General features: G+C 39.1%; 1 protein-coding gene across 1 annotated transcript in view; it reads left to right on the forward strand.

The window, feature by feature from the left end:
* Window positions 1-24,156, forward strand: part of LOC131028583 (putative ribosomal large subunit pseudouridine synthase SVR1, chloroplastic) — a 225,056-nt gene extending 200,900 nt beyond the window's left edge. The window contains exon 10 of the mRNA XM_057958895.2: window positions 23,773-24,156. Coding sequence (XP_057814878.2) covers window positions 23,773-23,836 — 64 coding nt within the window. The 3' untranslated portion in view covers window positions 23,837-24,156. The remainder of the gene's footprint in view (window positions 1-23,772) is intronic.
* Window positions 24,157-24,682: the final 526 nt, after the last annotated feature.

Genomic DNA, 24,682 nt, shown 5'->3' on the forward strand with positions numbered 1-24,682 from the left:
TTTTATGGCAAGGCATGGGCTGGCTTGACTTTTGGCCCAAGTTTTTCCCTTTCGAGCTTGTTTTTGGTCTTCAAAAGGTGGGTTTTTGGTTTTGCTCGCCCAAGAGGAGGTGGAGTTTTATATTCATTGTCTGCTTTTGGGAAAAGCATATATACCTCCTTTGGTCTTCTTTTTAGGGGTTCTTACATTTTGCTTCTTGCAGATTGTAATTTTCAGAGTTCTTTTTGCAGAAGGAAGGAGTTTGTAACTCAGGTTGCAGAGAGTTTGACAACTTTGTAACACCTTTTGACTGTAATATAGCATTTTGCCTTCTCAGATTTCTTCATATTGTGTGCTTAATGTTGATGTAGTTTGGTGTGATGTCTTTGGTCCTTGTGATTGTGTTTCTATTAGCACCTTTATGCAAGAATTTCTAATTATTTGCAGGTCATAGGTTGTGCCAGTTATAAGAGTAACCTCAGGTTGTGAGAAAACATCTTTTCTCCTATTGAGACTCTTATGTTTCAGCGTTCGTATGAAGTGTTGGTGCAGAGATTTGAAGTTTTGGGTTGTGCAAGAGTTCCTTTCTGTTACTTGTTATTTTGTGTGTTAATCAAGTTTGTCCAAATTTTCACATATTTAGTTTGGTGCATCACCCCTTAGACAATAGGTTCATTTTTATGTAATCCTTCGTCCCCTTTACCCTGCAAAGTCATTAAGATTTTTAAAATTAGGTGATAACCAAGTAAGAACCAACTTTCTCTTTAGGCTCATTCCAAGTTTTAGGCAACCCACAGGCCTAGGAGTGTTCCCATGTGTCACAAGCCTGCTGAGTTGATAGCTTAGCAAAGAGGGGTGCAGGTTCAAGTGATAACAGGTAGCTCGTACTAGGAGTAAGCTCGGTACCACTGAGTCTAAACAACTCCTGCCAAAAATTACTCATGAATCTTTTGTCCCTATCACTAACTATGGTCCGAGGCAACCCATGAAGTCTGAAAACCTCTGGGAAGAATAGATCTGCCATTTGCACTGCTGAATAAGTAGCTGAGATCGGAAAGAAGTGGGCAAGCTAATCAACTACCACATAGATACAATCATTGCCGTGGACTCTAGGCAATCTTGTAATGAAATCCATCAATAGGCATTCCCACTTCCTGTCAGGAATGGGAAGTGGCTGGAGAAGTCCTGTTGGATAGGTATGTTCCTGCTTGTTCTGCTGACAAACATGATACTCCCTAACATACTGAAGAACATCGGATTTGAGCCCTTTCCAAGTAAACCATTCCTTGACCTGTCTATATGTTTTATAATAACCTAGATGTCCGGCCATGGGAGAATCATGCAAGGCTCTTAAAATCCTGCTCTTCATCTTTGCTCCTGGTACAAGAAAAATTCTCCCTTTTTAAATGATAAGATTATTTACAATGGAGTACCTGCTATCCTGCACTGTACCATCCATAATGCTAGAGGCCCATGAATCCTGAGCATATTCTGCTGAAATCAAATGTCTCCAATCCTCAGTAATCTCAATCATAGCGCTCAAATGTGGCCTGCGAGACAATGCATCAACAACAACATTATTCTTCCCTTTGACATAGGTGATGCCATAGTCATACGCCTGCAGCTTACTAACCCATTTCTGTTGGCGGTCATTCAAGTCACGTTGCCGAAGGAAATGTCTCAGGCTGTTATGGTTCGTTTTGATGCTGAATTTAGAACCCACCAAGTACTGCTTGAACTTGGCGAATGCATGCATAATGGCCAACATCTCCTTATCATATATGCTATAAGTCTGCTCAGGCCCTCTCAATTTCTGGCTCTCAAAAGCAATAGGATGCGTGTCTTGCATAAGAACTGCACCAATACCCTCTCCTGATGCATCACACTAAAGCTCAAAGGGTCTAGAGAAATCTAGGACAGACCACCGAACATGTGGTCATCAACTGTTTGAACTTTTCAAACCACTGTTGTGCCTGATCAATCCAAACAAAAGCCCCCTTCTTCGTCAAGTTTGTCAATGGTGCTGCCTGCTGAGAAAAGCCCTTGATGAAGCGCCTGTAAAAACCACATAATCCCATGAATCCTCTAAGCTATGTAAGGTTTTCAGGAATAGGCCATTCTATAATGGCTTGAACCTTATTTGGATCCATCCGCACCCCCTCAACACTGATAATGTGTCCAAGGTATAACAGTTTTGTCAATCCCAAAGCACACTTGGATTCCTTAGCATACAAGGACTCCTTTTCTAAAATACTCGATACCTCATCCAAATGTGCTAAGTGCTCCTGCCATGTCCTGCTATAGACCAAAATGTAAACCCTGTTCATAGTGGACTGGAAAGTAGCTGGTGCATTGGTCAAACCAAAAGGCATAACCAAGAATTCAAAGTGTCCACAATGGCATCGAAAAGCTGCCTTTTCTATGTCTTGCTCCCTTACCCGAATCTAATGATATCCTGATCTCAAGTCAATTTTCAAGAAGTAGCAAGCTCCATGCAACTCATCAATCAGCTCATCAATGCGCAGAATAGGGTATCGGTTTTTGATGGTTCTCTTATTCAAAGTCCTGTAATCTATGCACATCCGTAGAGTACCATCCTTCTTTTTAACCAACACCACTGATGAAGCAAAAGGAGACTTACTTGGACATATGTGGCCCATGTCCAACAACTCCTTGATGGTCTTCTCAATTTCATCTTTCATCTTTTTCGGATGCCGATATGGTGTAATCATGACGGGTTTGGCACCCTCCTCAAGCTCAATGATATGCTCTATACCCCTATCAGGAGGTCTACATGGTGGAATAGCACTAAACACCTTGGGGTGTTTAGTCAACAAGCTCTATATATCAGGTGCATATTCAACCTTCTGCTGCTCCGTCTGTGTAGGCATTATTCTACATGTTGCTGCCCACTCTGGCTGATCATGGCAAATTAATCTCTCCATTCTCCTAAAAGAGATCATTCACAAGCTCGTGTCTGTGATTGCTTTAAGCACATGCTTCCTTCCATTCGCCTCAAATTGCAGCTCCATATGTTTTACGTTGAGTGTGAGCTCCTCAATAGCATGGATCCAAGTCATCCCAAGTACTACATCCATATCTCCCATATCGACTACATAGAAATCAGCCTTGAATTCATAGTCACTCAGACGCATAGGGAGATCAATAATCATCTTATTACAAGTGAGGGCAAAACTATCAGCAACTCTAACACGAACTCCCTCAAAATCCTATGTATGAATCCCACGCCTAGCTACCAACTTCTCATCAATGAAGTTGTGTGTTGCTCCTATGTCAAAGAGAGTGATGACTCGCTGCCCTGCTGTGACTCCCCTCATTCGAAAAGAACCTTAACGATGCAAGGAAGTGATGCACATAGTAGTCCTCTTACCTTCTGACTCAGTTTCAGACACTTCTGAAGCTTTTTCTAATTCTACATCCTCATGATCAGTCTGCTGGTCTGAAAAATCAGAATTATCCTCGTGCTCATAAACCCATTCCATCTTCTTTGCCTTAGCCTTGGGTCTCATGGGACACTCATGATTAGGTGTATAGGGTGCCTTACACCAAAATCAGAGTTTTTTCCTCAAATCATTCAAACTGTCCTAATTTCTACCCATTAGAAACTTGTTTTTGAAATTTGATTTCTCATTCTTCTTGTGAGGGAATTTACTATCTTTGTTGGAAGAAAATTTCGATGGAAACTTACTTCTGGGTGCTGCAAGCTCCATACTGCGTGCTTTCTTCATGGCTTCCAACAATGTAAGTGGGTCGAATGCCTCAACCCAACCTCTCAAAGGCTCCAATAATCCCTCCATGAATAGTATAACCAGCCTCCTTTTTGAAATGCTAGGCACCATCTCCGCAAGCCTCTGAAATTCTCCAATATAGGTCTCCAAACCACCAACTTGTTTCAACCGCGCCAATTCTCTGAAGTACATCTCCGGATCCTTACGATCGAACCTCTTTATCAACCTGTCCGTGAATTCAGCATAGGTGGTGATGTGATTGTGGCCAAGTGTGACTAGACCATGATACCACCATTCGTGAGCAGCACCCTCCAAGTGTAATGTGGCGAACCTGATAACATCCTCTTCGGGCATCGGTCCGAGTGACAAATAGTTATCCAACTTTTGCACCCATTCTCTCGCTGTACTTTTGTCACTCCCATCAAAGTAAGACATGGTGATCTTCCCTAAAGTATATTGATAATCGGTCCGCGCTGGAGTGTGGTAATCATTCCTCCCACCGTTCCTCCTACTCCTCTGGTTCATAAATTGATCAAAAGACTATATATCTCTCAAGTCAGGAGGCAAGGTAGTATACTCCCAATATGCTTGCTGAGCTTCATCCGCATAAGGTACAGGGGCAGCAACCTGCGTTTGTTCTTCACGTGGGGTGAAGGTAGGAAAAAGTGGTCTCGTGACGGATCCTCTAGTGTAGGCATCACTCTGATTGGTTGTTATATCTCTTCCTTCTACTTCATTGCGGCTACCACTCCCACTGTCTTCCCCTGAATTATTTGTTTGTTGTGGTTCAGGTTGTTGAGTATGGTGTGTTTGTTCCATCCTTCCAAGCAACCGTGACATCATGTCAATCATGGTATCGAACTTCCGTTCGATTCTTGCATCCTTATCATCCTCGGCCATGTTCGGAGCTTCCTTATCTTTTTCTTACTCTCTCAATGCCTCTGAAAATGTGTCAACTTTAGGTACCTATGGAATGTGATAATGCTGCCTCCGCTATTCCCTGTTGTAGTATCTTATTTCCCTTTCACTCATCAATCACAGGATGGTAGGATCTTGGCTCTGATACCACTGAAATATCCCCTCTACTAAAATGATTGAGAACAAGGAATATTTTACTGTCCAAACTGCATGTTATGCTGTTCTGAGAATTGCAAGTTGCTGACAGAGTTTTCAGTATGGAGATCATCACACATGAATATCTTAAGAATAATCAACTTCTAAATGACTCTCCTTGAATGATAGTTAACAAGAGATGCATATACAATTATCTAATGATGATATATATAAGACTAGGCCCAAAAATCATGAACTAACAGCAAGCTGACATTATAACAAACAGTTCTCATACACCCTCAAAAAATCATGAATGAAGATGCAATCAATACTCCTTTTTTTATTTCATATGACTATCAAATGGGACATTACATTGGCAGCAATATGATCTAATACATGGACTGTTATCAAGGACCCTTTTCAGACTTTCTGAAGACAAATGACAGCAACTAACTCATACATTCAGACTGAGATTGCAATGAACTAATAATGCCAAAAGAACCTGGAGTTTAGCACCTTGAAGAAGCAAGCAATATCATGATCTATGGTCCCTCCAATGAGCCAATTCGTCCTCCTTCACAAATCACCCCTGCTGCTGCTAATGTGGTCTGATATATTCATGTATGACAGCTTGCAAGTCCTTCAATCTTCTCCCAAAATGATCGCCCTTCCTCCTTAAGCACAGCGCTGTCCTTATTGATGATTTTTGATGCCAAATTGAAGAGATATGAACAAAATTGAAGGATGGGAGTTGACTGGTATGATTATGATTCAGACTGATTTATTACCGATTTGTCCACAATATCTCCCTCCAGTTGTCTCAAGAAGAATTGCCTTTCATCCCTAAAAATATCGGTGGCCTCAAAAAGTGGGATTTGATGCTTAAACAAAGAGGAATGAATAAAATCGTGGGTCTGGGGTTAGCAGCTCGATTTTACTTCAGACCTAAGATATGATCAGCAAACTCACAATTCACCCCCAATGCTCCTCCAATGAGATTGACTATCCTTTCTTAATCAAAAATCGATATGCAATGGACACTAAATCTGCCAATCTGAAAAGTCAACGAACTCATCCACCATGGCATATAGCAAACTCAATAAGCACACCTAGGAAGACTGATATGTCTCCCTCTCACAACAACAACCCCTCGGAAGATCTCTCACCTCCCTAGTTATGCTAATCATCGGGAGTGTTCGTTCCCAAATGATTGTCTGCATAAAACTCTTCGGCTCTAGAAGTCTACACAAGAAGAGATATTCACAACAAGTGATGCTCAACAATGAACCACCTTCCTCTATTTATTCTTTCATATCCAATCATGTGATTCCTTCTAGAAGATTCCCTTCTTATCCTATAGGTACACTTTATTATTTTATTACACATTAATTTAATTGCACTTTTAAAATATTATTAAATTATAATTAAAGTGCACACGTCTCACAATACATGTAATCTCCTTATTTCACCATAACATCAAGTAGACATGAAATGTGAAGCCGTGAATCACTGAAAAATGAACCCCTAATCAATCCTCTTGGCCTACGAGGGTCAAGTAATAGGCCAATCCCGTGAATATCTGCGAACTAATGAGAAGAAGACATTACATGTTCTGACATTAGCTTGCACAAATTGACTCATGACTTCAAAACTCAGACCACTCAAAACTGACAAAACTTGGCAATACTGATGCCAAAAGGTCACAAGGCTCTAACAAAAACCCTAGAAAGCAGGAAAAAGAGAGGGTCCCCATTCTCAATAGGATGATGTGTGAAAAGGTCACAACAAGACCCTAGAATCATTCTTAATTCTAGTTTGAACAGTCAGATGATTGCTAGATTTATTGGGCATTGCTTGAGGACAAGCAATCTTTGGGAAGGGCAGACTGTAATGTCCCCATTTTTGCGCCTTTTTAAGCATCAAATTTTCATGGATTAGCCTATGAAATTGGTCCTCCTAGGCTAATGGAGTATTTTGGGGATGCTTTGTGGGTGATTCATGTAATGTCCCCCAATTCAGAACATAAAGATATACGCTTAAAATAAGATTTAATTAAAGATTTTAAAACTTATTATTATGAAAAACAATTAATTACAAGTATAAATCAAGAAACCATCAATACATCTTGATTAATAGCAATACCATTGCCGATCATCATCTATATGCTCCAGATAACTATGATGAGGACAATCATTAACGACCTGAATATAATCTACTTATAAAGAATCGTATTCCATGACCTTCAAAGAACTTATAGCCATATCTCTAAAGGATCGCTGAAGACTCCTTATTGGAAATAGGTAGAAGTCGATATAGTTATTCGATTATCAAGTGTATATGTGGCAGCGACACAATCTGCCAAGGATGACAGCAGCCACCTTGTGAAGAGATGAAATAGTATTGACAGCGATGTGTTTAAAGAAATATCTGATTTCATCAAGTATCGTCACCTAACAATATAAATTAATTAAGTTATGAGCACCGATTTTAACTATATGTGTCAGGGTTGCGGTCTAGTAAGGAAAGACGTCGAATTACTTGGCGAAAGGTGAAATATGAATATGGACGATTTGATATCTTTGCTATGAATCTCCATTCACAAGCACCATGGAGTCAAGTATGGGACTTTGCAGCAACTCGATCTTCCATTATTGGGTGAATATTCCGTTTTGAGGATATATTGATATCAGGTAGAAGAATCTCATAGTGATCAATGACCAATCATATCGATAGTCACTATGCAGTATATTACAGTGTTAGTGCATGCACAGTGTTAGTGCATGCGAAGGATTGATTGCGAATCAATCAAAGTATACAATCAGCGATCTATTTATTGATACACCCACAGTTAGTAAGACATCAATGATCCACCACTATTGAATAGGTCGATCATCACTACATACCACAGATTGATCATACATGAAGACACAAGTAATCGATAAGACGCTATGTCAAATCAAGACATATTATCGATGCACAATCAGAATGATCAGAAATTAATGTATAACGATTAGTCTAAAAATATATCTAATAAATGATTGAGTATGATTTGGTGTGCAAACCTGAGATTAGTTCTGACCAACATCTCGAATAATAACAGCAATTAAGAGATAACTTTGAATACCAAAGCAGATCGATGAAGACAGAGATAACATATGTGATTAGAGTAATTAATGACCATTATTAGTTAAGACTTAATATAAGTCCTTAATCATGAAGAGACACAATCTGCATATTAAATTGATGTTATGAGGAGATGTGAATTAATTATGGAGAGAAGAGGTATGTCTCTCAAAATGTGTCCATTCCCACCGTGCAAGGAATAAGATGGAGATCGAACTCATTCAGTCGATCATCATTGGAATTGGTATAAATTCTCATATTCGTATAATAGGCAATTCTGCTCTTTGAAGCATTCATTGCCATGGGCATAAAGGTCGCATACATCAGTTAGGGGAAACACTAGAAATCATCCCTCACTCCAGCAGATATTCCCTGTCAACACCAGACGTTGCAGATTGTACGATCATTACAAGTAATTCTAATCATATCCAGAAGCGGCAACCTTTGCTTCGAGCAATAAATTTCAAGCCATTCTAGAAGGGGACATTACAAGTCAGGGTTTTTTAGTAGACCCTTGGGTTGTTTATTTGAGTACTCTCCATCTTAGAGATTCAGTTTTCGGTGGTTTGCCTTCTAGAGGTCTTTCAGGCTTTGTTTGTACATACTATTTTTAGTAAGTCTCTTGAGCATTTGGTCCCATACTATTTATAGTAAGTCATCTGGACGGTTGGAGGGTACCAGGGCTATTATTGGGTAGTTAGTAAAATTAACTAAATGTTTTGATATTGGCATTTATTGGAGTTAAAGATTAATATTAATTTATTAATGTTTCAACTTTAATAATATTAATCAAATTAATGACTTTATATTAAGGGGATATAAGGAGTATTAATTGCATAAGTTATTTTAATGATTAGAAGGTCATTTATTAAGCTTTTATGGGGGTGCCAAGTACATTAAATGATTAATTGAGATGAAATGAAATTATAAAAGTGCATTTCATTTCCTCCAAGTCATGGGTTTTTGAGAAGGTTATTATAAAAGGGCTCTTGAGAGCTCATTAATTCATTCATGTTTTGGAAATCAATGAAGTTTTACGGAGCAAGGGTTTGTTGGTGAAGTTTTAGGCTTTCGGAGAACAAAAACTCTCAGAGGGATCAGTGTCTGTAGGTGTGGAAGATCACACAAGGTCACTCTTTGATAATCTCACTCGGAGATTATTTTTGTGCATCATTGAAATCAGTTTACAAAGTTGATAGGGCATCTGGAAGTCGATTGTTTGCAGATTGGAAGAGATTGAAGGTCATTTTGGAGGGTTGTACCATTCACTAGCCCATCCGTACATTTCTCAAGGCTGGTCGTACTATTTTATGGTCCCAGCGTAGGGTTTTGTGAGTTATTCAGATCTGATTTTGAAGGGTTTGTCAACTATTGAAGGGCGATTACAATTAGTGGAATTTTTCAGGGCAGATTAATCTCTTGTTTGCAGTCCCAGCCAGGCTGTACCATAGCAACTAATTGTTGTACCTTCATTCCAGCTTGGCTATACTATGTAATCTGCTTATATGTAATTTGGATGACATTTGATTAGAGTTTGTACAGTTCTTTATTTAATCAGCAATAAAGTTCTTGAGTTTTTGGAAAGTGAATTTAATTATTAGTGTTTAGAAAGGTTTTCTAGCATTCCTCTTTAAATTCCTGCAATTTATTTCATTAAATCTCAAAAGACAATTTTTTTTTTAAATTAGAAACTACCTAAGCTAACTAAGATGACCATTAAAGAATATTACATTATTTTAATACCCTCCCTTAATGGTCATCGTCCTAACAACCCTATAGAAGACAATCAAGAGGTCTTTTGATCAGAAACACAAAGAAGGCTACCTCTTTTCTTCTGAACACTCTGTTGTTGTTCAGACCCTCCCTATATCTGCAGAATGTCAATGATCAAGATAACTAGAAACCGTTCAACTTGATGTTGGGAAACAAAACTGTCCCTCCCTGTAGCCAGAGACACAAAGAACACGTAGTCAAACTGAAACCACAATTTTGAGGAAAAATCAGCAAACCCTTATGCAAACTGTTGCCCTAGCAACTCTAGGTGTGATCCAGAATAGTTGCAAGAAACCACGATTTTTGAGGGAAAAATTGATCAAAACCCATAAACAATTTTAAGGAGTAAATCACACATAACCCATACATTGAAACATCAGTGTGTAGTTGTCACAAAACCCGAGACATAGATCAGCATACAAAACTTCATTTTTGAGCAAAAACGGTAAAACCCTTACAAAATTTTTAAGTAGAAAAATTATAAAAACCCAGACACGATTTTTGAGGTGAAAAATCGATCAAAACTAGACAATAATTTTTTCTTAAAAACCACAAATAATTTTTGAGGAAAAATTAGAAAAACCCAGATAGATAATTTTTGAGGAAAACTTATAAAAACCCATACAAATAAATTTTTTGAAGGCATTTTTTTTTGGAAAAAAAATATAAAACCCGGAATATTATTTAAAGAACCCATGAAACCCTAGGTTGCAAGTGTGGAAGACACAAATGAGCCGTTTTGTGAGTTAAAAAAACAAACCTGAACACCACGTCACGCATGCAAACAGAGGGAACACAAGAATTGGTTGCATGAGAACCCTCCCACAAACTCGCAAAATCGCAGAAAGTTAGGCCAAAAATATCGCGACACAGGTCAAAAAAAAAAATCGTGCTGCCTTTGTAAAACATAGAACACAAAACTAGTGATTGCAGAGGAAAAAAATGGAAATTGCGGAAGGAAGAAAATGGCGCCAAAAAACAAACAAGATCGTCACTGTCGTCGTGTAGAATTGAAACCCTTGCGGATGAAAAACGCTGAGGCTGCGGGTTGCAGAAGACGTGGACAAAAATCCGCAAAACACAGAGAACGTGAGAAGAGCAAAAATGGGGCGCTATTTTCCTTCAACAAAACCCCCGATCTTCCACCTACAATAAGCCACAGTAAGCCCACGATTTGATCACCACATTTTCCCGAATCCTTGGCACACAGTCTGAGAAAAACACGAATGAGTTTGCAAATAATGTTAGTGCTGGTTTGCAAACGGAAACCCGCAACCACAAACCACGAACTAGAAGTCACCTTCATGCACAAGAGCAAAATTCGCCTAGACAATCGAAACAAAACCCCTCAGGTTCGCACAGGTCCAAACATGATGCAAGAAAACACAAATAATTTTTTTTTTTCAAAATGAGAAAAAAATCACTAAAATATTTTCAAAAGAAAAAAATTTAGGATTACAAATTCTTCAAAAAAATTTTCTTTTGTCCCACTCTGATACCATGTTCAAATAATTCAATATCTGATTGTTATTAAACAAACGAGTGAAGTCTCCTTAAATAGATTTACAAAGACGATGTTTCTAATGAAACAATCATGAAGTGAAGCTAGAAATAGAAACTACCTAAGCTAACTAAGATGACCATTAAAGAGTATTACATTATTTTAATAAAATGGTCATCAAGGACCAAACCTCTCACCTCAACTACAATATCTGATGTAGATTGTCTCCGAGCTGCCCATGCATTACTAACAACCATGGAACACAAAGTTCCTTTGACTTCACAAAGGCAATCAATAAGAATAAAATAAGAAGCAAACTGTGTATTAGCAGGTTTGAGAAGTTTGACCTTTGGAAATTTACGATAAATGGCTTGTGTGTGGTGATGGTTACATATGAACATCTATATTTTTCTGCTCTTTTCTATGACATTTGGAATCCGTTGGAACTTGCCAATATCTTTCAGTGCATTTATTCAATGATGTACATAACATGGTGTTCAAAATATATGCTTGTACTTTTTTTACATCATAATACCTATTGTTTTACAAACAAGGGAAGCATCAGTAACAATTTGAACTACATGTGATGTCCCCACCTCAATGCTGTCACATAGATGGTTATGGAGAAAATCTGCTGCCCTGAACAGTCTATTGCCTTCAAAAAATAAGGCCCTTTGCTGCATGTTTCCATGACATCTAGTGGATGATTTGTAGCATCTGTCCACCCATCCATCACAATATTGCATCCTTCTGTAGACAACACTCTTTTAATTGGTATAGTTTGTTGCTCTAATCGAATTGTTTCTTTATCAATGAGAGTTGTGCCAAGCTTTTCAAACCTAGGTGGTTTATATCCAACTAGTCCATTATTGATAGCTTGGACCATCTCTCCGTAGAAAGGTGAGCAAGCAACATTAAACAGTATTCCATTTGCATAGAAGAAGCATGCAATTGCTACATCAACTACTTCACGACCTTGCACATCAAATAGCCTTGCAGTGGAGTTTGAGCTGCCAATATGTGGTCTCTTATGACATTGTTGTGTTGCTACATCTCTAGAAGACACATTTGCCTCTTTCTCTCTATTTTGATTATGAGTTGCAGCAGTTGCCCCTGTCATTGAAGCACAAGAGGAGCTCATCTTATAAACTTTCCCATCAATTCTTTCTTGATCCCCTAAAGCCTCATATCATTCTGTCTCATTTGGAGAAGGATCAACACCTTTTCCTAGTATGTGAAGGAAATGAGCCTTCACCCTCGTGTAAGTACCTTGCCATGCCATTGGAAAAAGCTTGCATTTGATCGTGGCTGTTCCCTTGTCCTTTTTGCCTCAAAACACGATCAACATACTTCCACAAGGGATACAAGGCTTGTCTTCCCTTGCCTAACATTTTGCACAAAAAAATAAAAAAATATTATCAGCAAGTTCGATAATTTTTTGTGGCCAATACCTTGAAAGTTGAGTTATTCGAAATGAAAATCTTTAAGCTCTATATAGGCCATTGTAGACAGCTAGTTAAGGTGATAGATCATTTTGTATGTAGGTGTTCGAGTTCTCTGATGCAGTTTTTATTAAGAACAAAGAAATTAGCCCAAACAATCACGAAGCTAAAATTATTCTCAGACATCTATGGTTATTTCAAGTTCTATTCCGACTATTCATCTATATATGTATACTGTGTTTTTGAATTTTCAGGTTGGTAGCCCTACAAGCTACCTAGAAGCAGTTAAAATTTGAAATCACCAAACTTCCTAGAATTTTTAAGACAAGCAAAATTGGAAAATTGGATAACAAAAAAGTTTGATATAATTTCAAACTTGGAAATTTGTATGCATTCATGATCCAGGTTTACCACTTTTACAAAGTTCTAGTAACAGCTTTTACTTTTTGATCTTCAAAGAGGTGGATATGAATCGGGCTTCAAATTCAAAACATTCTGCACAAATCTTTGGGTATGTAATAATTTAGTTTTTAAATTTGATAATACCACTGGCTATGGCTGACAAAACTAAATGAAAATTTGTAGTATGGTATACCATGTGGTATGTTCACTGGTGCTTTTGTAAGTTGCTATGATGTCTAAAATCCAAGGACCCATTTCATGCTTTGCAAAAACATTGATTGCCATTTTCTTGGACCTTTAGAAAACTAATTATAAATTACTAAATGCTTCTTGGGCAATGTTGACGTGTTTTTTGTACACTATCAAACACAGAATAAAATACCCAAGGGTACCTTATCCTCTCTTGAGTAAAGTCTCCAAATGCTGAAGATATCGCGAAAAGGATCAATCGGGATGACTTCAAGGTTCTTTGCTATAGGATCTCTACGTGTGGATAAGCTCTCTGTGGTACGATGTGATTTGCTGGAATCACAAGGGGACTTACACTTGATGACTAAAACGTCTGATTTGCTTTGAATATTGCTGGAACACAGGATTTTACTGCCTTAGATTTGAAAAAGGAAAAAAGATGAGGGTGAGGAAAGGATCTAATTTTGATACTAAGAATGTAGGAGCAATGAATGATCTTTGATGAAATTCTAACTAAGTCTTGTTTTGACATCCCAGGACCATCTCCACAAAGTTAGTGCGATCTTCGAAGGAAAGCTTTATGATGTTCAAATCATCACCGCAGGCATAGACACCATCAGGCTGATGCATATCAATGAAGAAGCAACAATTGAAGTTAAGCTTAAGCTAAATGATTCCAGTTGACTACACAAGGCAAGTCTGCAATCAACAAACTGCTAGTAGTATGGATATACGAATTTCACCATCAATCAAGCACATTTCTTCCACTCATCTAATAACATGAAATCAAATATGAGAAGTATAGAGACCATGCAATTTGTCGAATCGACCCATAAATTTCACCATTTCTTCAATGAAGTTTCACAAGTCTTTTACAACAACATCTTGGCAACAATTCTTTGCCTTCTCTCTCTACTCTACTCTAATTGCTATTCTATCAATTGACTAATTCACTATTCTAACTACTAATTATCTGTCTTCTCTCTAACTATTTTCTATTCCTTTCTAACTGCTTTCTATTGCCTTTACAAAATGAAGAGTCGAGGCTTATATAGTGCCCACAATACAGTTCGATGGCTCAGATGAATTTGAGATCAATGGCCAAGATTCAACAATGAAAACCCTAATTAGGGTTTGTTACAACCATTACATAACATTTAATGCTTGACCAATGATAAAATTGCATCTTTAGGACACATGTCTTCTCTGGAAAATTCGACCAATGGATAGCTGGGGTAGGTACATTGAAGTTTGTGCCACCTTCCATGAGTCAGGTACATTGAATCTGGACATGCTAAGGTGGACCAACCCGACTGGAGGAGTGATGACTAGGATGCCACCTTGTCTGACACTTGTAACTTGGTAGATATTCAACTTGATGTTGTTGAGAAGCTAGCTTTTAATTAACTCTTCTGAAACTATCTGCTTCTTCAACGAACCCTTGCTCTAACTCCTTTTGTCTTTGATGTGCAGGATGATTGATGTACCTCGCCTTGGAATGCTGGATTGGAGAAGTCGCCCTTATCCTTGCTTGATCGTCCTTGATGAGAACCTGCAGACTTTTAGATCCTCTGGACTTTGGAGTTGCCATCTTGATACCTACACAACATTTCAAAATTAGTAATATATCTTGAAGTCTAGAAATTAAACTTAAAAGGAAGATTCAAGATTTTAATTAGGAAACTTCATGATAAATCTTGAGTTATCATTTCCTAATTAACCATGTAATACTTAGATTTTTCCAAAAAAAAGGTCTAAAAATCAAACCTTGAACAAGGGTGTTAAGATGATTTCGCCATACCTCCTCTTGAGTTTTAAACTCTAAGAAATGATGTAAAAAAAATAGATTTTGCTAGGCAAAGTGTAGATCAAAGCCTTCTCTTGAACAAATTGCGCCTCCTCTAGCTTGGAAAAGAATAAACTCCACTAGTCTCTTCAAAAATCTAGAAATTTTCCTCCAATCTAGCAAGAAATTTGCCTTTCAAATAGCCTTCAAAATGAATTTCGCCCTCCTTAGTCTCCACACTTAGTAGAAATTCGCTCCACTCCAGCTAGATTTCGCACCTTCAATTAGCTCTCCAAATTCGCACTTGAAAGGATGATTGAATGATTTGAATTGTGAAAAAACACCTCCAATATATAGAGCGCTTTACCTTGATTCTTGTTGAGGCCGACCTAGCAAATAAGCTTTAAAATAAAATAAAATCCCACTAAGAAGAAGGCCGACTTGTCAAAATAAGTAAAAATAAGGGCTTGTGCGCTCCACATTTAATATTAATTTAATAAAAAAATAATTTTAAATGCCTTCACAATAAAGGTTCGATTTTTAAAGGCCTAAAATCAATTTATTAATGCCAATTTAATTTTAATTTTTTCAAATGCCCCAAAGTTAGCAAATTTTGGTGAATTTCAAGGAACGTCAACGTTCAATTAATGCAAAAAATGAAGGATATTACCAATTTCGCCCTGGACCCTTGGTGAAGGCCAGGAGCGATTTTTTCAATCTAGACCTTGCATACCTCCTTTTTTTCGTCCAAAACTTCATCTAGGCATTTAAATGGCATTTTTAACTGGAGTTTTGAGTTTGATTTCACTTGATCTCTAGGAGGAAAGTGCTATTAGGACCTTTTCGCCCTGGACCCTCAGAGAGGGTCAGGAGCGCTTTTGCAAATTTAAGCTTGTTCATGCCTTGTTGTTTCTCCAAATTATCTTCAACGGATAGAACACACCCTCTTCCATTTATTTTAATCACAAAACTTGTTTTGCCCTTGCAAGAAAATTGTACTTTTAGAATCTAGCTCCGGACCTTCAGTGAGGGTCAGGAGCGCTTTTGCAAATTTAAGCTATTTTCTCTCACCTTTCCCTTTGAAATCACCTTGATAAGGAAGGACTTTCCTTTTTCATGCTATGAATAAATCTTTAAGCCCAACAAGTGATAAAATAATGTGTCTTTCAAGAAAATCGCTCTGGACCTTCAGTGAGGGTCAGGAGCGCCTTTTTTGCTTCTTGGTATATTTCCTTATTCTTTAGACTCCCAATCGCTTCTAAGGTATAAAACCCCATTCCACGGGGACGCGTCCCCCCCCCTTTTTGGGCGCGTCCCCCCGTCAAGGACGTCTCGGGGACGGGGGGACGGGGACGCGACGTCCCCCGCCGTCCCGCCACCGCCACCCAATGCTGCCGGGACGTCTCCACGTCTCCCCGTCTCCGCGTCTCCCAGGGAGACGTGGAGATGTGGAGACGTCTCCTCGGAGACGTCTGGGCGTCTCCGCGGGAGACGCCTGGGCGTCTCCCCGTCCCTCGAGAAACGCCCAGGCGTCTCTCGAGGGACGGGGAGACGCCCAGGCGTCTCCCGCGTCCCCACGCGAGGCATCTCTCGAGGGACGGGGAGACGCCCAGGCGTCTCCCGCGTCCCCACGCGAGGCATCTCTCGAGGGACGGGGAGACGCCCAGGCGTCTCCCGCGTCCCCACGCGAGGCATCTCTCGAGGGACGGGGAGACGCCCAGGCGTCTCCCGTGTCCCCACGCCTAAACAAACAAAAAAGGCAACATTTTAAAAAACATGTGCCTTTTGGGGGGATTGGCGTTTCTCGAGGGACGGGGAGACGCCCAGGTGTCTCCCGGTTCCCCACGCCTAAACAAACAAAAAAGGCAACATTTTAAAAAACATGTGCCTTTTGGGGGGATTAAGGGGTAACCCTAATTGGACGTGGGCCCCACCCAACCCCCCAAAACAACACAAAAGCATGTTTTTTTCAGATTTAACTCTCATTTTGGTAAACTGATTTTTTTTTCCAGCAAGCTAAAGAGGAGGAAAAACTTGAAGAAGATTGATTGAAGGGGTGAGAAAAGCTGATTGCAAGTGTGATAGGAGCTAGAAGAAGCAAGAAGAAGAGGAAGAAGAAGATTCTTCTACATTTTGGAGAGATTTTTCAAGCACAAGGTAGGGTTTTTCAACTTTTTTTTGTTTTTTTTTGAATATTTTCTGATTTTCATTGTTCTATGTCATTTTTGGATTTTTTTTCCCTATTCATCTCAAGACTCAAAATGAGATTTGATGTTGAATCTTGAGGGCAAAATGATGAATCATTTTGCCCTCAAGATTCAACATCAAATCTCATTTTGAGATGAATAGGAAAACAATTTAAAAATATATTGTTAAACTAGGCTGATTTTATTTTCATTTTGTGAAATGCAGTGTCAATTTCACAATGAGCTCCCAAGGCATGAGTGAAGATGACATGGAAATCCATTCTCATAGTGAGAATGATTCATAATATGAACCTGAAAATGAGGGGGGTGACCATGGGGCTGATCCTGGAGCCCAATCTAGCTCTATGGCAAGTGCACCAACTAGTAGAGGTTGCCCTTCAGAGTTGTTGGCACCATATGCTAGGGGTCATTTTGATCCTAAGTCTCCTCTAAAAACAGTTTGCTTCACGAATATCAGTACAAGGCACTGCATCACATTCAAGTGGGGGAACAAGGAAGTGGAAGTGCAATATTTGTGACACAGAATGGTTCGGTAGCATTAGTAGGGTGAATGCACACTTTCTGTTTTGGAGAGGAAAAGGCGTGAAACATTGTAAGTTTTTGGAGGAAGCCAAAAATATACAGTACGGAATTGAGTTTAACAGGATTTGGGGGTTTCCAGATGACACAAATATTTCAATGCCTACTACTTTGTCTGCTAGGGCAGCACTTCATACTTCTCATGCTTCGCAGACGGGAGGAATGATGTTTGGATCTCCATCCACTTCCACTTCTACTGCCGCCAGGGCTGGGAAACGTAAGTTGCAAACAACACAGAGCAACCCCATTACTGATATGTTTAATGTGCAGCTGAGAGATGAGATAGATGAATCCATTGGCAATTTCTTTTTTGCCAATGGCATTCCATTTCATGTTACATGGTCTCCTTATTATAGGAAGATGATGGATATGGTGGCCAAGGGAGGACCATCTTATGTGCCACCAGGGGAGACGAAAATGAGGACCTCGATCTTGGATAAAAGCTATTCCAAGATCAATATTTTGATGGAGAAGATGAAGGCATGTTGGGTGGCATCGGGGTGCAGCATAGTTATGGATGGGTGGACGAACATTAGCCATCGTCCACTCATCAACGTCATGGTCACATGTGCAGAGGGCCCATACTTCCTTAGAGCAGTTGATTGTATAGGGCATCTTAAAGATGCTGATTTCCAGTTTCAGGTCCTCAGGGAGGCTATTGAGGAGGTTGGGCCACAAAATGTGGTCCAAGTAGTGACAGATGCAGCCCATGTGTGTAGAGCAGCAGGGAGACTCGTTGAGGCAGCCTATAGACACATTTGGTGGACCCCATGTTGTGTGCATGCCATGAACAATGCACTCAAGGACATGGGGAAGATAGACTGGATTAGAGGAGTGGTCATCGATGCGAGAGATGTGCAGATGTTTATCTGCAACCACCACACTTCACATGCACTCTTCAGGACCTTCGCGAAGAAGGAGTTCTTGAAACCAGTTGAGACTAGATATGCATCCTATTTCATTCTCTTGGAGAGAATGATTGAGTTGCAAGAGGCATTGCAACTCATGGTTATGACTAATGAGTGGAATAGGTGGGCTGAGGCCAAGAAAGAGCAAGGGAGAAGGGTGAAGGAGATAGTGAAGAGTGATGTGTTTTGGACTGATGCGAAATACATTGTCTCTATCATTACTCCAGTATTCCAGGTGATCAGATATGGGGATGGGGATGCACCTAACCTTGGAGAGGTGTATGAGTGCATTGACTCTATGCTTGACCAGATGAGGGCTGCTGTGCGAGTGAAGGACCCCTCTTTAGCATTCTACAATGAGCAAATCCAGCCTATCATTCAGCATAGATGGGACAAGTTGAACACTCCTTTGCATATGGCTGCCTTTGCCTTGAATCCTAAGTGGTACAAGGCTAGACTGGGTAGACTGACACCGATTCAGGATGATGAGGTGAAGGCGGGTTTCTTTAAGTGCATAGAGAAGTGTTTGATTCCAGAGATGCCGACACAATGCGCACTGAGTGGGGAAGATTTGCCACTCTTAGAGGTTATTCAGATGCGGCAAAGATGGATATAGACAACATGGCACAGGAGGACCCACTTTTATGGTGGAATTGTCATGGCCCGAAATCTTTGACCACCACTCTAGCCATTCGTCTGCTATCCCAGATTTCCAGTTCTTCAGCTGCTGAGAGGAACTGGTCTACATATAGCTTCATCCACTCTCTTAAGAGGAACAGACTTACCTCTAAGAGAGCAGAGAAGCTTGTGGCTGTACACAGTGCTTTGCGTCTCATTGACCGCAAGACACTTATGTACAAGGAGAGTCCAGCAGCACGATGGGATGTAGAGCCAGAGGAGCCTTCATAGATTGATGAGGATGATCCTACCACTTCAGATGCAGGGCTAGTTGGTGTGAGCTTGAGGGACCTTGATCCTCAGGAGTCCAGCAGTTCTAGTGAGGAGGAGTTCGCAGATGATTAGAGGCCTCCATTAGCTACAGTTTGAGTTTTCACTTTTCAGTTTTGTCATTTTGTATTTGACTCTAGTCTCTTTTGTAATGCTATTGCTACACGTATTTGTATTTGGCTACTCATTGTAATGATGAATCATGTAATCATCTTTATTATTATAGACTTTGCAATGGCATCAGATATTCGTATTTTCGTTTTCCTTTTTCGATATTCATATGATAGAAATGAGAAATCTCCAATTTGACAATTTCATTTGTCAAATTTTATTTACTTTTAGCAATTAGTTACGTATCACTAATCTAAGTAATCTTGGTATTTCCTATAGTTTCATTTGAAATCTAATTCTTATATTGTTATACTGTTATACATCTTTTCAAAACTAGTTTTTCAAGTACTATATGTATATGTACAAGTTTATGAGCACCACCACCCCGCCACCCCCCCGCTGCTGTCCCCCCCGCCGTCCCCCCGTCCCCGACGCCCGTGGAACACTGGTATAAAACATCATCTCTTGATCTTTAAACAAGTTTGGGGGCTTCATCATGCTTATTCCACCGCTCATCTTGCCTTTAATACCTCATCTTTATCACAACAATGCTAAAAATGACCTTCATGGAGAATTTCGCCCTGGACCCTCAGAGAGGGTCAGGAGCGATTTTTCAATTTCAAGCTTATCTACCTCTTGTTGGCCCTCCAAATTTTCTTCAATGGGTAAAACATACCTCTACGCATCCATTCCAACCATAAAAATTGCTTTGACTTTGCAAGAAAAAATGTTTTTGAGAATTTCGCTCTGGACCTTTAGAGAGGGTCAGGAGCGATTTTCTCTTTGTTGCCCAAAATTCACCATTTTTCAAACTTTCAAACTTTCAAATGCATCCAGTAACGTCCAATCTTCTCTCCGGGAAACCCTACACAAAACAAGTTAGCCAAAATTAGCGAGAAATAAACTTGAACAACATTTTCGCCTTGGACCCTCAGAGAGGGTCAGTAGCGAAATTCACAATCTAGGCTAAACTACTCAATCTTCAAGTTTCAAATCACTTTGCAGGGCAAGGTAAGATCGTTTTCAAGGCCAGGAACAAGGTTTCAAGCTCAAACAAGGTGGCAAATGAAGTTTATAATGAATTTCGCTCTGGACCCTCAGCAAGGGTCAAGAGCGAAATTCCTAATCTTGGCCAAAATTCTTCATTTACTCATTTTTCATCCAAACAAGTGTTTTGTCCTCAAAGATGCCTTGCAAGTCAAAATTTGGTCAAATAAGGCCAGGAATGAGTCCTAGGTTGATTTTTGCCTTGGACCCTTTGGAAGGGTCAGGGGCGAGATTCGCTTTGGACCCCCTGAGAGGGTCAGGAGCGAAATCCGACTTTTTTGAACTCTCCGACAGGATAATTTTATGGAATACAACATTTAAGTATAAGTGACACTTTCAGGATGTTTGAGAGTGGTTTCAGACCTCCAGGAGCTATATTGCAAAATCTAATTTTTGGAGGTTTTTCAGTTTCCAGACTTAGTCAAATTTCAGGATCAGGACATTCCAGACTTAGCCAAATTTCAGGATTAGGACTTTCAGACCTCATCACTTACCAACTTGACCTAACTCAAGCAGAACCTGCTATCCAGGTGATCCCCTTGGCGACACTCAAAATGCAAAGGCCAACTAAGAAAACCCTAAAAGACCTAAAAAACAAACCCTAGAAAGCAAAAAGCAGGGGTCCCCATTTGCAATGGGGCGATGTGTGAAAACGTCACAACAGGCAAGAATCTAAACAACCTGGAAGCAGTTAAAATTTTAGGTCAATAACTCTAATGTTGAAGGCTTTGTTGATGTTCTCTTGGACTCTTTTCCAACATAGATGCATCACGCTTTTTCTTTTCTCGACTCCAAGAGCCCGTGTTTTTCACTATATGCTTCGGTTTTTTCACTAAAGGCATCACATTTTTTGTTTATTTGTTGTTTGACCTAAATTTTTTACCGTAGACGCCAATTTTTTTGTGGGATACGTCGGGAGACATCGGGCTCCTACACCCTACACACTCGACTAACTTTAGAAACATACTGGAGACTAGAGGCGCGTCCTGGTCCTGGGGATGCATCCCAAGGGTTCGGAGATGCGTCTCTTGGTAACCCTACTGATTAGATTCCCTAGCTTCATGGTCAGTTCTCTGAAGAATGAAGATTTGATCAAAAATAATGAGGATTTTGTCAAAGAAACATAGGAATTGTGGGGAAGACTTAATACTTATAATAATACAATATATTTATTATTAATTAGTTTACTTAATAAATATTTATTAATCATGTTAAAATTATATAATATATATTTATGTATGTGTGTATTATATTTGCTCCACCTGCCACTGTCCCCAAATTTTGGTTCATAGTCTCACTGTTCCCATATCATAAAACATTGTAAACATAGAAAATGATTAAGCAGAAAGTTCATGCATTTGAGGCTGCGAGAAGAAGAATTAAGCTCTTTAAAGGGAGTAAAATACTGTGCAAATGAGGATTTGAAATCTACACATAAGCACGCCACTACTAGGAATATTGATTGGGATCATGATTCAAATTCAAAATATGATTATCCTCATGAAGCTAAGAAAGACCATCGCTCTAGAATGGTGGCTCGATGGAGGATTCTTGAGAGATTAAGTACAAAGGAGTGCTTCTAAAGAATGGCTGAGGTATTGTAAAGCCTGTGGATCTATCTGATGGTCATCTATAGTAGTTCCACATGGCAGTTCCACATGGCAAGTTTGTGCTCTTTGATGTCATTGATGATGAGACATCCAAGATGAACTTTTGAATTGATATATGAGCTTGAAGATGGTTGATATTATTAATTGAGAAGCTCTACTAAGATGGACCAATGAGATGATATAGCATGGGGAGAGCTATACGAGCTTGAGGAGCTGATTTATGTGGAGCCTTATTGAATCTTCTCATGTTCTAGGAGGGGAATTTGTTCTTCTTCTATAACACTTCATAATCTCTAATACTTTTTTCTTCTCTTTATTAAGGGCCCCTTGTACCTGATTTAATAGGTTTATGTTCTTTCTAGCTTGATATGTGTAGCCATGGTTGAGATAGAGAGGCCTTTGCAAACACAACTTACACAATTCGCAAAATCAATTCTGCACGTGATCTTGGAATTGTTTCAGATACCTAAGATGCCATCCTTAAAAGGCTCTAGAACAAACTGTCACAGGTTAAATCAAGAAGGATCTTGATGTGCATGATACATAGATTTGGCCATGCATATGTTGAACTTGAAAGTGTGATTTGGGATTTCTCTGTTAGCGACTTGAAATATTTTTGTAGAAAGGAAATAAGAATCTGGCTTATTCCACAACCAGCATTAAGAGCTTGAAATATGAATGCTTAGAGAGACTTCAAATCATATTCACAAAACCTGAAAACCGTGGGAATGGTACCCTCATTGCCTTGTGCAGCTCAGCTAGTTAATTATAAATGAAAAAGTACACAGTAATCCTTTTCTGTTTGAGTCTGGCTTGAAAACTCCAACCGCCCTTGGTTCTCTTGTATACTGTAATTTGATGCTTATATCATTTGCTTCGGCATAGCTCAATCTATCTGAGATTGTGATTACGAAGTAAACTTAGACACAAAAAGTATTCCATGAATGCTGTGTGTCGGAGAACTTTTATGCTGAAAATTTGGTTTAGTATATATTATAAAATGCTAATCTTCTTCGTCAAATTTTGATCTATTAGTGTGATTAGTCTTTAATTGCTATTTTTCAAATTTCTCATGAGGTACTTATTATTTTCAAGAAGCATTGACTATAATACTTGGATGTTTATTTATTTTGGTCAAATGGATCATCATATCATGTCTTTTCTTTTATGCTTTCTGCCCTTCAGAATGTACTAAGTACAAGCATTTGCTTGTGATGCGTCTTTTCTGTCCATACAAGTAAAGATACAAATGGAACACGTCTACTTTATTTTCTACAATGTGCATTACATTTATTTATATCCGTCCCCATTGTAGCATTTTCTTTCATATAGAATCTAATAAGACTTATCACATTTACTTTTCAGCATTGGAGAGCATCGAGTACTAGGAGAAGCTCAGATAAAAAAATTGGTGGGCATAAGCTCATAGGGAAGAGGAGTCAATCCTTAGGAACCCTATCTTAAGGTGTCTTGAGAGATGTCAAATGACAACAATGATGTACAGTATCATGTCAGCAAGAATACATTGAAGACAAGAATTTTGTTTAACGGATTCCAGTAATTAGAAACTTTTTCTTTAAACAGATTAATTTTGAGAGATCTCATGTACATTCAATATTATATTGGTGCACTTCTGTCCATCGATCACTCCAGTTGTTCTGCAGCCATTGCCAATTGTGATGTAACTCGTTCTGTACTAATTTCTCATATATGTAAAAGCAGCTTAATAGCTGTCCTGTTCCTTATTTATCTTGTAAAGTTTACATGTTCATAAATTGGTCTGTCTGTTCAATAAATGTTGGATCTGACTATATGAACAACTAATCCTCGGTTCAATAAATGGTGGATTACCCCTAACAAATGTGCTCCGAACTATGAAGGAAGCCTAATTATTGTATAATGAGAGAATTCCTTATTTATAAAACTAGATGCTCGAGGAAATATTGCTTATTCAAGATTGTCCCCGTCCTTGGAGTTGATCCTCTGCAGGCTAAGTATGATTCTACAATATGGCTTGGTTCATACTTAATTGTGACAGACCAACTATTTTTTCAGATGGGGCACAGATTGTTCGAAGTTGTAGGATAGCATCCCTTTTTCTATAAAAGAGATAACAGACCAAATAAATGTTAGAAGGTGAAGAATCAAGTATGTATCCTAAACTTTTCTGCTGCTGTCAGAAAGAACTATTCTTTCCTTCCAATTGCAGCAATTTGTAAAACTCGTAAGGTTGGAACTTATTTATCACTTTGTCTCATTTTTGTTAATATTTTAA

This window comes from Cryptomeria japonica, chromosome 8, assembly GCF_030272615.1.
Source record: "Cryptomeria japonica chromosome 8, Sugi_1.0, whole genome shotgun sequence".
NCBI lineage: Eukaryota > Viridiplantae > Streptophyta > Pinopsida > Cupressales > Cupressaceae > Cryptomeria > Cryptomeria japonica.